Raw genomic sequence first — 14356 nt, forward strand, 5'->3', positions numbered from 1 at the left:
TAACCAAGTTAATCACGTTATTCAAACACACATATATCCACAATTGCTTTTCAAGGAGAATACTGAAGAGCAGAACTTCCTGCAGGGGTATATGTAGTGCTGACATCAGATTGAAATCTGACTCCATCTCCAACTGCTATCAGGAGCGCACTTTACCCATTGGTCCTGAGTCCATCTGTCTACACTAAGGAAAACGAAATTATCAGGTAAGTAATTTCTCCATTTTGTATCTTTTGATATTTTGGTAACAATGACATTGTAAAGGGGGAAATAATGTCAAACTTATTAAACACTTATTTCTTGCCTTCTTACCAAAAACTGTACTTATGACAAGTTATTTACATAAAATACAAGCCAGTACAGGCACTGCTAACAATGTAATGCAAGTACAAATCCCCACAGACAGGAGCCAATCTTTATAAACATTAAAAAGCCCAGAAACCGTTCTGGGCCTGGTAGACCCAAATAGCCAAACAAAGAACAGAAATAAAACAAGCACTAGAAAGACTTCACCCCACCCATTGCACATATGTCCCTTCATGAATCTCAAAACTCCAATGTGACACCAAAACAAAACAAGAAAATAAAAATGGCAGCTGATCCTAGACAGGCCCTTATCCATTCATAGTATTAAAAGATGAGTCTTCAGCATTTCACAGAAGGGGAGAAATTCCCTAATTAAATGCACCTCTCGAGGAAACTTTTTCCAGAGCTGGGGGACAGAGCATGAAAAGGATCTATTTCTGGTCAAGACCAATATGGCCGCCTTCATAGATACTGCCAGTAGACCATCTTCCTGAGGCCACAGTGCCCAGGATAGAGTTTGTGGGATAATTTGAGATACATTGACCCTAGCCCATAAATTGCCTTGAAGTCCATGCATTTTAAACACAGATCTACTTTCCATGGGAAATCAGTGTAAATGCTTTAAGTGAGGCGTCATATGATCCGTCATGCTACACCCTACCAGAACTAGCTATAAATGACATACCAGTTTCCCTGTTAAGCTGATATAGGCATTACAATAGTCCAACCGGGCAATCATTGAAGCATGCCGGAGGGTGGCTAGATCTTCCTTACAAAAAAAAAAAGTCTCAATTTCCCAATTAGCCGGAGATACCAGAACTTGCCACTGGCCACTTTCATTACATGACATTTCAATCTCAAAGATGAATCCAGTTAGACACACAGATTATGTACCTTTTACCTTCTGCTCTGAATCTTAAAATATTTTATTATTTTGTGATGCCTCATTTGGTAATGTTTGAAGAGCAATGGAAAGGTGACAAGGGTAGTAATCCCTGAACACCTAGGGTGCATTGCAGGTGAAGTCAGTACTTAGAGGCCTGCATGAATGTCAGGCATATGAGTCATTGGTGAGCTAATTGTTTTTGGTTAGTAATTGATATTAAAAATGGCCAGAATTATGCAAGTGGGTGGTAGGATTTGCATGCTGTAAAAAGCAATAATCTGCACACTCCTCTACAAGATTACTCTTTCAGTGTTGCAACCAAGCATTTCAAAGCATGGAGAACCGGTTGGCAACATTCTTCAAATACTGTAACCTCATCAGAGCAGTCCTTCTGCCAAGAATGCTTTGGGAGGACAGCGGAGCTCTTCCTGAAATGGGGCAAAGCATGAGCTTAGTAGATAGAAATGGATCAGAATAAAAAGGCAAAATGGGAGAGAACCTAGGAAAGAAAACAATAGTGATCTGTTTTAGATGTTACACAAGGTAAAAAAAGAAAAGAAGAAAAACATATTTGTGATTCTTCTTCCCACCTCTTTAACTTCAAAACTCAGATTTTTTAAATTCCTGCATGAAAATCAGTTACTGATTATGAACTATGAAAAAGTACATTACATATTTGTTCTGTAAAAATCACTAATTCTATTTTGATCTGTGTGTTTTGTACTGCTGTTTGTCTGTGGTATTTATAAGTACATAAGATTTGCCATATTTGGTCAGACCAAAGGACCTTCAAGCCCAGCATCCTGTTCTTTCTTGTGCGTGTTACTGCCCAGCAGTCTGGAGTAATTCTAGAAATGCTCGTTCAAGAGGTTTTAACTTGGAACTTTCTTGTTCCTGATTCAGTAAAAGAAATTACAGAAGCATGTGGTCTTGTTGTTCTGTCCCATCAACAGCAAACTCATTACAGCAGAGTAAATGTGAGCTATGTGAACTAGACAGTCCGCAGAGCAGCGGCTTCCTTTTGAGTAGTGCATGAAAAACATCTCTACTTATTTACTATCCAATTCAAAGAATTATAAACTCCATTGTCAAACTTTCTAGTTAAAAGATTTTATTTCCTAATTTCTTCTGGTTTCCAATGGATTATTTCCCTATCCTAACCTTCAGAGACATGGAAAAAGACATTAATTTTAAAGTTAAAGTGAACTCCAGTGATGATCCAAGTGGGGTTTGGTTAAGATCCAAAAGCCATAAATAAGTTGAGGAGATCAAACATTATACTTGCAGACTCCTGGCACTGAATTAAGCAAGTTTTATTGAAAGCTGTTGCTTATCATGAGATCACGGTTTTGACCTGAACCAAAATCACTGTCCAAATCCTTGCTCCAGTCAACTTCCTTGGACCTTCACTATCAAGAAGTACACAGCAGAGCCACAGCAAGGATTTGAATGCAAGCCTTGCTTGCAGTGGCTGCTTCCTGAGTCTTTCATCACTATGTGACTTGTTAGAGTGGGACCTCTATCCCAGGCTGAATACAGTTCATTCCTTAACCAGAACAAGGTTTTTCCTTGGAGAAAGTCTGAATATCTGCCTTGCAAATTTCTTCAGTTTTCTTCTCTGACATAAATACTGCAGAAGAGTAGGATCCAATTCTAGCTGGAGCTACTTCTTTATGCATCAACCAGCAGATATTATCATACTATTATAATGGTATTGCATGTGTGTGTTTTGTAGAGCTTTACACTGGGTGACCTCTCAGATGCTGTGTGTTCCTGTTAATGAAGATATTCCTGAAGTCTCTGATTTGGTGGTTAAGGCGATTACAGGTTTGTTAGACATTGTTTCCTGTTATTGATGGTATTGCTTTGAGTTTCGAATAGTTTGCAATCTCTATAAGTTATCCCCATTTTTCCCACAGTATTGCAGATACCCTGTTTCTGAACTATTTGTTCACACAGGGCAGGGCACTAAAAACTGTAAGAAAAATATAAACCATAGCTGGATGTGACAAATTATGTAAAAATAAAAAGGAAAAAGCATCATGCAAACAAGCTTAGGGGAAAAGAAGACAGAGAATTAGCTACATAAAGTAATACTATCAACTTGACAGTCAGGCCAACAGTGAGACCTGTAGGATTCTCAGATTTTGCTGCATCTTCCCAGATTTCCTTTGAATGAAAATGTAATTCATTCAACAGCAACTTCCTAAGTATGGAGGAGTAGCTTAGTGGTTAGAGCAGTGGGTTAGAAACCAGGGTTCAAATCCCACTGCTGCTTCTTATGACCTTGGGTAAGTCATGTTACCCTCCATTGCCTCAGGTACAAACAGGGATGGTAACTTCAAAACAAATGTCAGGTGCCCATGCACTGGAATTTTAAATTATGCATGCAGTTACCCACGTGTGATTTAAAATATGCTTACTGCACATATTTTTGCTCATAATTTTAAGCGGTTACTCAAGCAAACGTGTTTCGCATATCTTCCTTAGGACTTTGTCTGCTTTATCACATACAGGTAACTGAATTTAAAACATGCTTGCATGAACGCCATTCCCAGTTTTACCAGTTTGCCCAGTCCATCTCGAGGTCATCTAGACCCCCTCTGGTTTTTCATCCTGCAGGCCCCCAGTTGACCCAGACCCCTCACCTAGTTCATTTAGGCCTAAACTTATGCAGACTTATATCTCATCAAGAAAAGAAATAAACATGCGCGGCTAAACCCACCATGTGCTGCAGTTGCTGGATTTATAATACAATTTCCTAGTGTGTAGCCAGATGGACTCAGGACCAATGGGTTATATGCTCCTCTGCTAGCAGATGGAGACGGAGTCAGGTTTCAAAGCTGACGTCACCCTAGATACACTCCTGCAGTGACCTCACCCTCCAGTATCTCTCCGTCTCCTAGCAGATGTGGATGTGCTTTCCCTATGGGGATTGCCTTACCCTTTAGAAGAAGAAATTCTACTTTTAAATTAGAGAAAGATTGAGCCCTGCTCTCCTGCATGATACTTAAAGGTTCCTCAAGTAGTTGAGAATTCCTGAGGTAATTTCCGAGATCCCTCAGAGGTGTACCTTGGTTCGGTAGCCGGTTCCTGTTGTGGACTTTGCTATTGAAGCAGCTGAAAGCGGGTGCAGGAAGCAGAGCAAGACAGTGACGGCCAATGCCCACTATCCTCACAGCCGGAGAACATCTCCGTACTCAGCCGGTAAGCGTGAACCCAGGAAAGTAAACATGGACAAGAGCAGTCTCAAACTCTCCTATTCCTTGGAATATCTGGGAGTCCGGTTCGACACCAAGCAGGGCAAGGTCTTCCTCCTGCCCTTGCGGATAAGGAAATTGATCTCCCAATTGCTTTGGTTGAAGAACATGATATGCTCAATGGTGTGGAGCTATCTTCAGGTCAACTGTTTGATGGCATCCACACTGCAGGTGGTACCTTGGGCGAAGGCACACATGCAACCACTTCAACACTCTCTCTGCTGTCATGTTAGAGCCCACTGTCTCAAGACTATTCGATTCGCCTCCACCTACCAATGGAAGTATGTTCTCGGCTCCGGTGGTGGCTGCAGGAAGCTCACCTGAGCAAGACTGTAACCCTGTCTCCACCGAACTGGCTGGCCCTCATGACAGACATGAGCTTCCGGAGCTGGGGAGCTCACTGTCAGGAACTAATGGCTCAGGCGCATTGGACCAAGGAAGAGGCACTCTGGAACATAAATCGCCTGGAAGCTCGGGCAGTCAGATTGGCGTGTCTACAGTTCAGCTACAAACTCCAGGGTCAAGCGGTCTGCGGAATGTCAGACAATGCAACAATGGTAGCCTACATCAACTGACGGGGGGACCAAGAGCCAGCAAGTGTCACAGGAGATAGATCTCCTTATGGATGATCTCAGCCTCCCACATCGCAGGAAAAGACAACGTTAGAGCAGACTTTCTAAGTAGGGAGAGTCTGGATCCAGGAGCATGGGCATTGCGGCTAAAGCCTTTCAGCTGGTGGTAGATCGATGGGGCCTCCCATCCATCGACTTGCTGGCTGCATCTCACAATGTGAAGGGTCCCCGATTCTTAAGTTGCAGAAGAGATCGATGTCCCTGGGGATCAACACTCTCTCGTTCAGGCCTGGCCAGAAGAGGACTTGTTATATGCCTTCCCTCCGTGGCCCCTGTTGGGCAGGGTCATTTGCAGAATCGAGCACCACAGGAGATTAGTCTTACTAGAAGCTCCAGATTGGCCCAGGCGTCCGTGGTATGCAGACATGCGGAGACTCCTGGTGGGAAAACCCCCTGTGCCTTCATGAGAATCTGACTCGATTCTGTCTTATGGTTTGGCCTTTGAGAGGGCTTGCCTGATGAAGTGAGAATATTTGGCAGCAGTAATTATCACCTTGCTCCACACGCAGATGTTCTCTACATCCTTAGCGTATGTGTGGGTCTGGAGAGTATTTCCGGCCTGGTGTGAGGAACATGTTGTCCCCCCTCAGGTGGTCAAAATCCCACTAATTCTGGAATTTTTACAGGACAGCTTGAATAAAGGATTGACCTTTAACTCCTGGAAGGTCCAGGTAGCGGCTCTCTCCTGTTTCAGGGGCAAGGTGAATAGAACCCACCTGTCGGCTCGACCGGATATGGCCCGTTTTCTGAAAGTGTAAAGCACTTCCAGCCACCCCTATGGTGGCCAGTTCCCTCATGGTTCTTAATCTAGTACTGGAGTTTTGGCAGGGCCCTCCTTTTGGCCGCTGCATAGTCTTTTCTTGAGCTTGTTAACCCTCAAAACTGTGTTCCTGGTGGCTATATGCTCGGCTCATCGCATCTCTCAACTTACAGGCACTGTCGTGTTGGGAACCATTCCTCCGGATGACTCCAGGAATGGTACAACTTCATACAGTTTTCATCCTTCTTGCCCAAGGTAGTCTCGGACTTTCATTTGAATCAGTCCATTTCATTGCCATCCCTAGATAGGCACAAGGACGCGGAAGAATACTGCCTCCACCATTTAAACCTACAAAAAAACAGCCACTTACCTCAACAAAATAAAGCAACTACTAACCTACATGAAACTCATTCTAAACTTCGATAAGACTGAAATAATCATACTGGATAGAAAGAACAATGCTCCTCAACTACCACCATTCAACCTAATGAACCAAAAAGTGGCAGTCTCACCTGTCAGTCATGCCCGCAACCTTGGAGTCATAATTGACAAGGAACTTTCCTTCAAGAATCACATCACAACTAAAATCAAAGACGGATATCACAAACTCCTAACCCTACGTCATTTAAAACCTTTCCTTTCCCCCAACAACTTCAGAACAGTCCTTCAACTACTCATATTCTCCATCCTGGACTACTGTAACTTCCTGCTATTCAACTTACCTCTCAACCCCATCCGACCACTCCAAATCCTCCAAAACGCAGCTGCAAGAATACTCACTGGATCTAAAAAACATGATCACATTACTCCTACACTTATATCACTACACTGGCTCCCAATAAAATTTAGGATAGAATACAAAATACTATCCATACTACACAAAATAATATACAAAAAACAAACTGGCTAAGTACATCCATAAAATTGCGCTCTCCAAACAGAAACCTCAGATCAGCTAATAAAGGTCTATTAAAGATTCCACCTGCTCGTTCCAAACAACTCACCTCAGCTCAAAAGAGAGCAATTTCACTAGGAAGCCCTGAACTCTGGAACACCCTCCCAATCAAACTCAGAACACAACAAAACTTAAAAACCTTCAAAAAAGATCTAAAAATTTGGATGTTTACCAAAGCCTACCAACTCACCCAATGACTCTAAAACACCACTTCCCTCCTACTGATCCTATGCAAATATGTGGAACCAATGCAAGAAAGTAATATAACACATAACCAAAACTGTATAGCTTGACATACGAACTACATTTATAAAACCGACAATATCTATGTTAACAATCACAAGAACCTTTTGGAAACTCTGTTAAACACCGAAAACTTTGTAAACAGTTGTGATGGCGAAACCGAACGACGGTATATAAAACTCAACAAATAAATAAATAAATAAACATCAGTAGGCTTTTGGTGCAGTATCTGGAAGCTTCAGAACCAGTCCGCAAGATAGACCGCTTGTTTGTTCTTCACGGTGGAAGAAGGCAGGGTGAACCAGCTTCATGGGCTACCATAGTTTGCTGGATCAAGGAGGTGGTCACGGGTACCTATGTGGAGGCAGGAAAGCCATTACTCTTTCAGGTTAAAGCTCATTCCACTAGGGCTCAGGCAGTCTCCTAGGCAGAGGCTAAACTGCTGTCTCCCGTTGACATCTGCTGAGCGGTGACGAGGTCGTCCTTGCACACCTTCTCCAGGTTCTATCGCCTGGACGTTCAGGCCCGAGAGGACTCAGCCTTTGTAAGGGCAATGTTAACCGGACTGCAGGCAGCCTCCCTCCCCGATCGGGAGTAGCTTTTATACATCTCATTGGTCCTGAGTCCATCTGGCTACACGTTAGGAAATTGAGAAATTACTTACCTAATAATTTTGTTTTCCTTAGTGTAGACAGATGGACTCAGCATCCCGCCCATGGCTGCCCAAGAACGGTACCAAGGAATTGCCCGTGAAATGAATATTGATTCCAGGAGATTACAGGTAAGCCGTCGCCCAGTCCCTAGATCAGGGCATCTATAATCTTGTTGGGATTCAGCGTTTGGTTGAGTACAGTTATATGTTCTTAATCAAGTTGATTTTAATCAAGTTTTTCAATAGTTTGTCCACAATGGCTTTTGAAGAGAATATTGAAGGGCTGAAGTGACTGCAGGGTATAACTAGGGTGACTCAGCTTTGAAACCTGACTCCGTCTCCATCTGCTAGCAGGGGAGCATATAACCCATTGGTCCTGAGTCCATCTGTCTACACTAAGGAAAATGAAATTATCAGGTAAGTAATTTCTCCATCTACATGCGTAACTCTTGGTTCCACACCAGAGCACCTCTGACACACCCCAAATCTACCTTTTTTTTAAACCAGCTAGCATACGTGCATATATGTACTTAATTTGCGTCTATTAAAATATGTGTTGCTCACACACAGCCCATATATTCACGTTTGGATTTTGCATCCCTACCAGCAGATGGAAGCAGAGAACTGGCTGCCAATAGAACAAAGAGTGCAATTTAAAACGCTATGCACGATTCATAAACTAATCAATGACGAAAATGCTGACTGGCTAAACACTGCACTGCGATTACATGTCCCCCAGAGAAATCTCAGATCAGCCAATAAAGCTCTACTAACCATACCCTCGGTCAAAACAGCAAAACTGACCCAAGTTAGAGAGAGAGCACTATCCTTAGCGGGTCCAATATTATGGAATACAATGCTACTCGAAATAAGATTGATGAAAGATTTAAAACTCTTCAAAAAGAGTTTGAAAACTTGGCTCTTCAAAAAAGCTTTTCATAATGAGGTCAATGAGTAAGAACATCTACTCACAGCTGAAAGTCACCTAAAAGCGTAATTGCTTTCTTTACTATTTTTATCATAATTAAGTATTAATTTAAGAGAGACAGTATAAAACGTATATGATTATCCAATGAATCATATAAATGGAAGTTCCAATCCACTTTCCATATAGAATAGATTTTTGAAACATGTACCGAAAAACTGTTTGGCACCCCTCCTAGATAAATGTACAAACAAAACTGATTTATGTGCCTAATTGTAAACCGTTGTGATGGTGTATTACTAAACGATGGTATAGAAAAGTTTTTAAATAAATAAACTAAAACCTTTTGAGGCACTACTAAATAGCCGAAAGTCCCACCTGCAGTCATCAGAATTTCTTTGCCTCTAGCAGATGGTAGAAATGCAAACTGCAGTTATTTGGGGGGTGGGTGGGGGGGGGGAAGAAAAGGTACAGAAGAAGAGAAGTTAGAAGACGCACCCTGAGGTGTTAGGTACTTTCGTGGGCCATCCCTCAGGTTGAGCCGGGCAAGTGGGGAGTTGGTAACCCCTGGGCAACTTGACCCGCAATAGATCCAGGATCTGATAGTCTGGGGTCTTGTTCCCTCTTATCCCCTGAAGGCTCCTTCCCAGAGGTGTTGCCAGTAGCAAGAAAGTATTCCTTTTATTTGTTGAACTTCTTCCTTTGCTGTGGCTGCTGTTTCTTAAAAAAAAAAAAATTTTCATTTTTTCTTTCAGCAGCAACTGCTCGGGCTATTCCTGGTTTGATCGTTGGGGTAGGTCCGGGCTGGGGAAGGGAGCAGTGTAGCTCCTCTGTTTGCAGCTTCGGGCTGCTCAGGAAACCAGAAGCTGTGTTGGGCAGTGTTCCCCCTCCTGTCTCGCATGCCATGATTGCACAGCTTCTGTTCCTTTGCAGCAGGCCCAGCTGCATGGAGTCAAGATGACACCATCAGTGGTTTACCAGCGTGGGAAAGCTTTTTGGGCCGGCAGCCTGACTTGGGGACAGCTGAAAACAGCGGCACTACACTGCGATTCATTTCTGGAAGGGGGGGGACCAAGGTTGGTAGGAGAGCCATGGGTTCCTAAAGCCCCATCAGGATCAATACTGGGAGCCTAAATAGCCTGTCAGGTAGGAGAAGGGCTACAGCTTGGAAGGTGACGGCCTCCCAGGATCCCAGGGACTCCCCACTTTGTCTACAGTGATCCTGTTGGGGGGGGGGGGAGAGGAGGAGATGCAAGCTCTGGGCCAAGTGGGAGAGGATAAGATACGAGTTTTCCTCAGAATTTGTCTTGCTTATGCATAAGTCCTTTTTAACCAGGAAGAGCACTGGCTATAAAAGCATTTGTCAGCTGTCTTGTCCTGCTGCAAAGAGGCTGAGGGATTCCTTGGCCAGAGGGTCAGGGCACTTCCTTCGCAGGCTGGACCTGGATCATCCTGACAGCTCAGATGATTCAGAACTGGATGACCTGGAAGATGGTCTTGGGGTTGTTCTGAGGGTGGATTAGGATGGGCCCACTAGATCTCATTGCGGATGTCGATCAGGACAGGGATAAGGACATGGCTGATCTGGAAGAGGTCATTATAATGGAGGGAGATGACCCGCAGGTGGCTCATCTGTTCCGTAAGGAGGAGTTGAGGCCTCTTATTTCCCATCTACAGAAGGAACTGGGTATTAAGATGGTCCAAGAGGAGTCTGATAATGAAGGGGTGGATCCGGTGTTGGTTGGACCCCGGGGCCCACCAAAAGCTTTTCCTCTCCCTAAGAGAATCAAGAAGCTGGTGAACTGGAAATGGGACTTCCCAGAGGCGAGCCTCAAGGTGGCTAATCTGGAGGTTATCCTTCAGCTGCTGGTTTTGCAGAAGGTGGATGCTTCAGTCTCAGTGGTCACTAACAAGATGACCATTCTGGTTATGGGTTTGGCCTCATTAAAGGATGTGCAGGACTGTAAGCTAGAAATTCATCTGGAGAGGATGTTTGAAGTCTCAGTGCTGAACGGTATTCTGTGGAAGTCTGAAGCAGAGGGCCTGTTTATGCTGGGTCCAGAAGTCTCAGGAGAGGTCTTCAGCAGATGCTGGTGTTAATAGCCAGGCAGCTCAGATGGAGGCCAGGGTTGCATATGTGGCTGACATGCTTTGACTTGATCTGGACTTTGGCCAGGAATATGGTCGTGGCGGTCTCGGTGCGACATTTTGCTTCTGTTGTAGAATTGGTCAACTGATATGTGGTCCAAGTCTCAACTCTGTAATCTTTCCTTTAATGGATGGAAAATTGTTGTTCAGGGAAGACCTGAAACAGTTGAAGGTTTTGGGGGAGTCTAAAGGGAATAAGCTTCTAGAGGATAAGAAGACAGGAAGTCTTTTCCACCTCACTCTTAATTTCAGGAAGTGCGGCAGTTTTCATCCCAATAAGGGATCTGCACTATCTTCGGGGCAGAACCAGGAGTCTGCTAGGCAGCAGTACTTTCGAGGCACCCATAGACTTCCCAGAGAGGGTGCCGGCCAGGGGGCTGGCAGCAGTAAGGCTTCACAATGAAGCAAAGCTGGTCCGCTATCTCAAGATGATTGTGGAAGGCAGTCTATCACGGTTTTATGAATAGTAGACCAGGATTACCTCAGAACAATGGGTCCTAGATTTAATAAGGGATGGCTATGTTTTATAACTTTTTCGCCCCATCATGGAAGCTTTTGTGGTTTCTCATTGCAGTGTCTGAAGCAAGCAAGCAGCGATTCGGGACACATGTCATCTTCAGTTGCTGGCATGATAGTACTGGTGGCAGCCAGGGAGCGCGGTCGTAGGAAGTACTCAATTTACTGTGTCATGCCATAAAAGAAAGGAAACATTTGTCCTATCCTTGATCTGCAAAAGGTGAAATATGATACTGAGAGTTCCCCATTTTTCTGTATGGAAACGTTGCAGACGGTGATAGTTGCAGTTCATCAAGTGGAGTTTTTCTGGTCTCGCTGGACCTGACAGATGCCTATCTGCACATACCCATTTGGGAAGAACATCAAAAGTTTCTTTGTGTTATGGTTCTGGGGTAACATTTCCAGTTTCGGGCCCTCCCATTTGGTTTGGTGACTGCACCTCGCACGTTCACAAAGGTGTGGTGGTGGTGGTGGTGGCGGTGGCAGCGGCTCTCCACAGGGAAGGGATCCTGGTTCATACTTATCTGGACAACTGGCTTATCCAAGGCAGTCTGTTCGCACTGTGATGTATATTTTGTGGTCCTTGAGCTGGGTGATGAATTTGACGAAGAGTCACCTGAGCCCTACCCAGATGCTGGAATACTTGGGGGCGAATTTTTCACCTCAGAGAGGATTCGGAAATTACAATCCCAGGTGGTGCGGATTTTATGGATGTCAATGCCCAGGGCTTGGGATCATCTTCAGGTCCTGGGTTCAGTGGCATCTAAGTTGAATTTGGTGCCATGAGATTTTGCCCGCATGTGCCATCTGCAGGGGGCATTACTGTCGTGCTGAGAATCCTTTGTTGGAGGAGTTTCAATATCCTTTACAGCTGCAGGGTACTTCCAGGTCCAGTCTCTCGTGGTGGCTGTATCAGCCCAATTTGAAGAAAGGGATGGGCCTGGAGGTTCCAAACTGGATTATAGGGATCACGAATGCCAACCTCAAGGGTTGGGGGGGTGGGCGGTCTGTCAAGAACAGACGGCACAAGGACTTGGTCGCCAGTAAAAAAAATTCCTGGTCTATCAATCGCTTGGAAACAAGAGCAGTGTGCAAGGACGTTGGTGGAATTCCTTCCACAAGTCCGAGGTCAAATAAAGTGTTTTTGGACAATGCGACAGCAATGGCTTATATCAGTCGGCAAGGGAGAACGATGAGTCGCACAGTTGCCCAAAGAAGCCCAGGACCTTTTTGCCTGGGCGGAGCAACATTTGCAGGGGATAGCTGCTTCACATGTTGCGGGAGTAGAAAATGTGCAAGTGGACTATCTCAGCAGGCAAAAGTTGGAGCGTCAAAGGAGGCCTTCGGCCTTATCCAGTCTCATTGGGGTAGTCCCTGTCTGGATCTGATGGCGTTGAGGAGCAACGCCAAGGCAGCAAGTTTCTTCAGTCTCAGACGATAGGTTGGAGCCAAGGTCATAGATGCTCAAGTTCTTTCATTGTCAACAGGGATCCTGCTGTACGTGTTCCTTCCGTGGCCATTAATAGGTCAAATGTTAAGATGCATCGAGAGGCATCCGAGCAAGGTGGTACTGGTGGCACCGTAGGGGCTGCGTCATCCATGGTTCGCAGATCTGGTTCAGCGTGAAATAGACAGGTCCCTGAGATTGGCTCATTTGCAGGGGCTGTTAAGGCAAAGTCCTATTTTCTCGGATCGGGTGGATCAATTTGGTCTCTCAGCTTGACTTTTGAGATCAGGTGTTTGTGGCAAAATGGATACTCTGAGCCCATGATTTTCAAGGGCTTAGTTTACAATTTCTTGCAAGTTCAGGTAGCAGCTTTGGATTGTCTCAAGAGGTAGACTCCAGGGAAAAGGTTGTTGGCCTTACTTCCGGATGTTGTGAGATTTTTGAAGGGGATCAAGCATCTGCGGCTGCCAGTAAACAGATTGGGTCCGGTGTGGAGTTTAAACTTGGTCTTGCGGGTGCTTTGTGGGCCTCTGTTTGAGTCTTTGAGGAAGGCGTCATTAAAGGACCTCACGCTGAAGGTGGTGGTTTGTTCATCCAGAATGTGGTAATTTGTTCATTCAGAATGATCTTGGAGCTGCAGACTTTGTCCTGTAGGGAACCATTTCTGAAGATTTCGGATGAGGAGGTGTCTTTGTGCACGGTACCCTCATTCCTACCTAAGGTGGTATCTTTGTTTTCACTTGAATCAGACATGGAGCTTCTGCCTTTCCGAATTGGTCAGCTGAGTTCCTGGAGGCAAAAGAGCTCCATTTCTTGGATGTACTGTTGCGTTATCTAAAGGTCACCAACAGCTTTCGGAGATTGGATCATTTGTTTGTATTGTTTGGAAGTGCCAGAAAAGGATGCAAGGCCTCCAAGGGCATGATAATGCATTGGTTGAAGGAAGCTATTGTTTTGGTCTACCTTTGTAAAGGGAGAATAATTCCAGAGGGGTGAGCCGAGTGTCAGTCAGTGTCGCCACAGGAGATTTATAGAGCGGTGACATGGTCTTCTCTTCACACTTTATCTTGCTATTACCGTTTAGATGTTCAGGCTCCAGGAGAGCCGACCTTTGGCAAAAATGTGTTTGAGGTGGGGGGGTGGGTTCTTTCGTGAGCCCACCCAGTGTATGGGTGCTTTGGTACATCCTACTTGTCTGGACTGATCTGGGGTACGAACAGGAAAGGAAAATTTGTTCTTGCCTGCTAATGCTAATTTCTGTTCCTGAAGTACCACAGAGCAGGCCAGAGACCCTTAATTTTCTCAAGCCAGTTACAGCAAGTCCATGTTCTGGCATGCTTACTGGGAAGAACTGTCAAGATGTATATATATATATACAGAACCTAAAGAAGTTTGCCGGGTTGTGGTTAGCCCTTTGGGTTGATCTGTGACTTTTCTGTTTGGGGGCTCCAACCTTTGGGTTTGGCGTTTGCCTTCATTTAGGGGGTTGTTGAGTTGTTGTTACTGTCTAATTGGCTTGGGTACAGGTCATTACTGAGGCACTACAGCTGGCCTCTCTCGGTTATGTAGCAGTGCCTGAAAGGTTTTTATTCTCTGCCTCCATCTGCTGGTAGGGATCCAAAACCC

General features: G+C 44.7%; 1 protein-coding gene across 1 annotated transcript in view; it reads left to right on the top strand.

Annotated features, from left to right (window-relative positions):
• The window catches only part of RABGEF1 (RAB guanine nucleotide exchange factor 1), a 116112-nt gene that overhangs the window by 87765 nt on the left and 13991 nt on the right, over positions 1-14356 (top strand). Inside the window, 1 exon segment of the mRNA XM_029613534.1 lies at positions 2928-3019. Within this exon segment, the coding sequence (XP_029469394.1) occupies positions 2928-3019 (92 nt within the window).

This window comes from Rhinatrema bivittatum, chromosome 8 (assembly GCF_901001135.1).
Source record: "Rhinatrema bivittatum chromosome 8, aRhiBiv1.1, whole genome shotgun sequence".
Lineage (NCBI taxonomy): Eukaryota > Metazoa > Chordata > Amphibia > Gymnophiona > Rhinatrematidae > Rhinatrema > Rhinatrema bivittatum.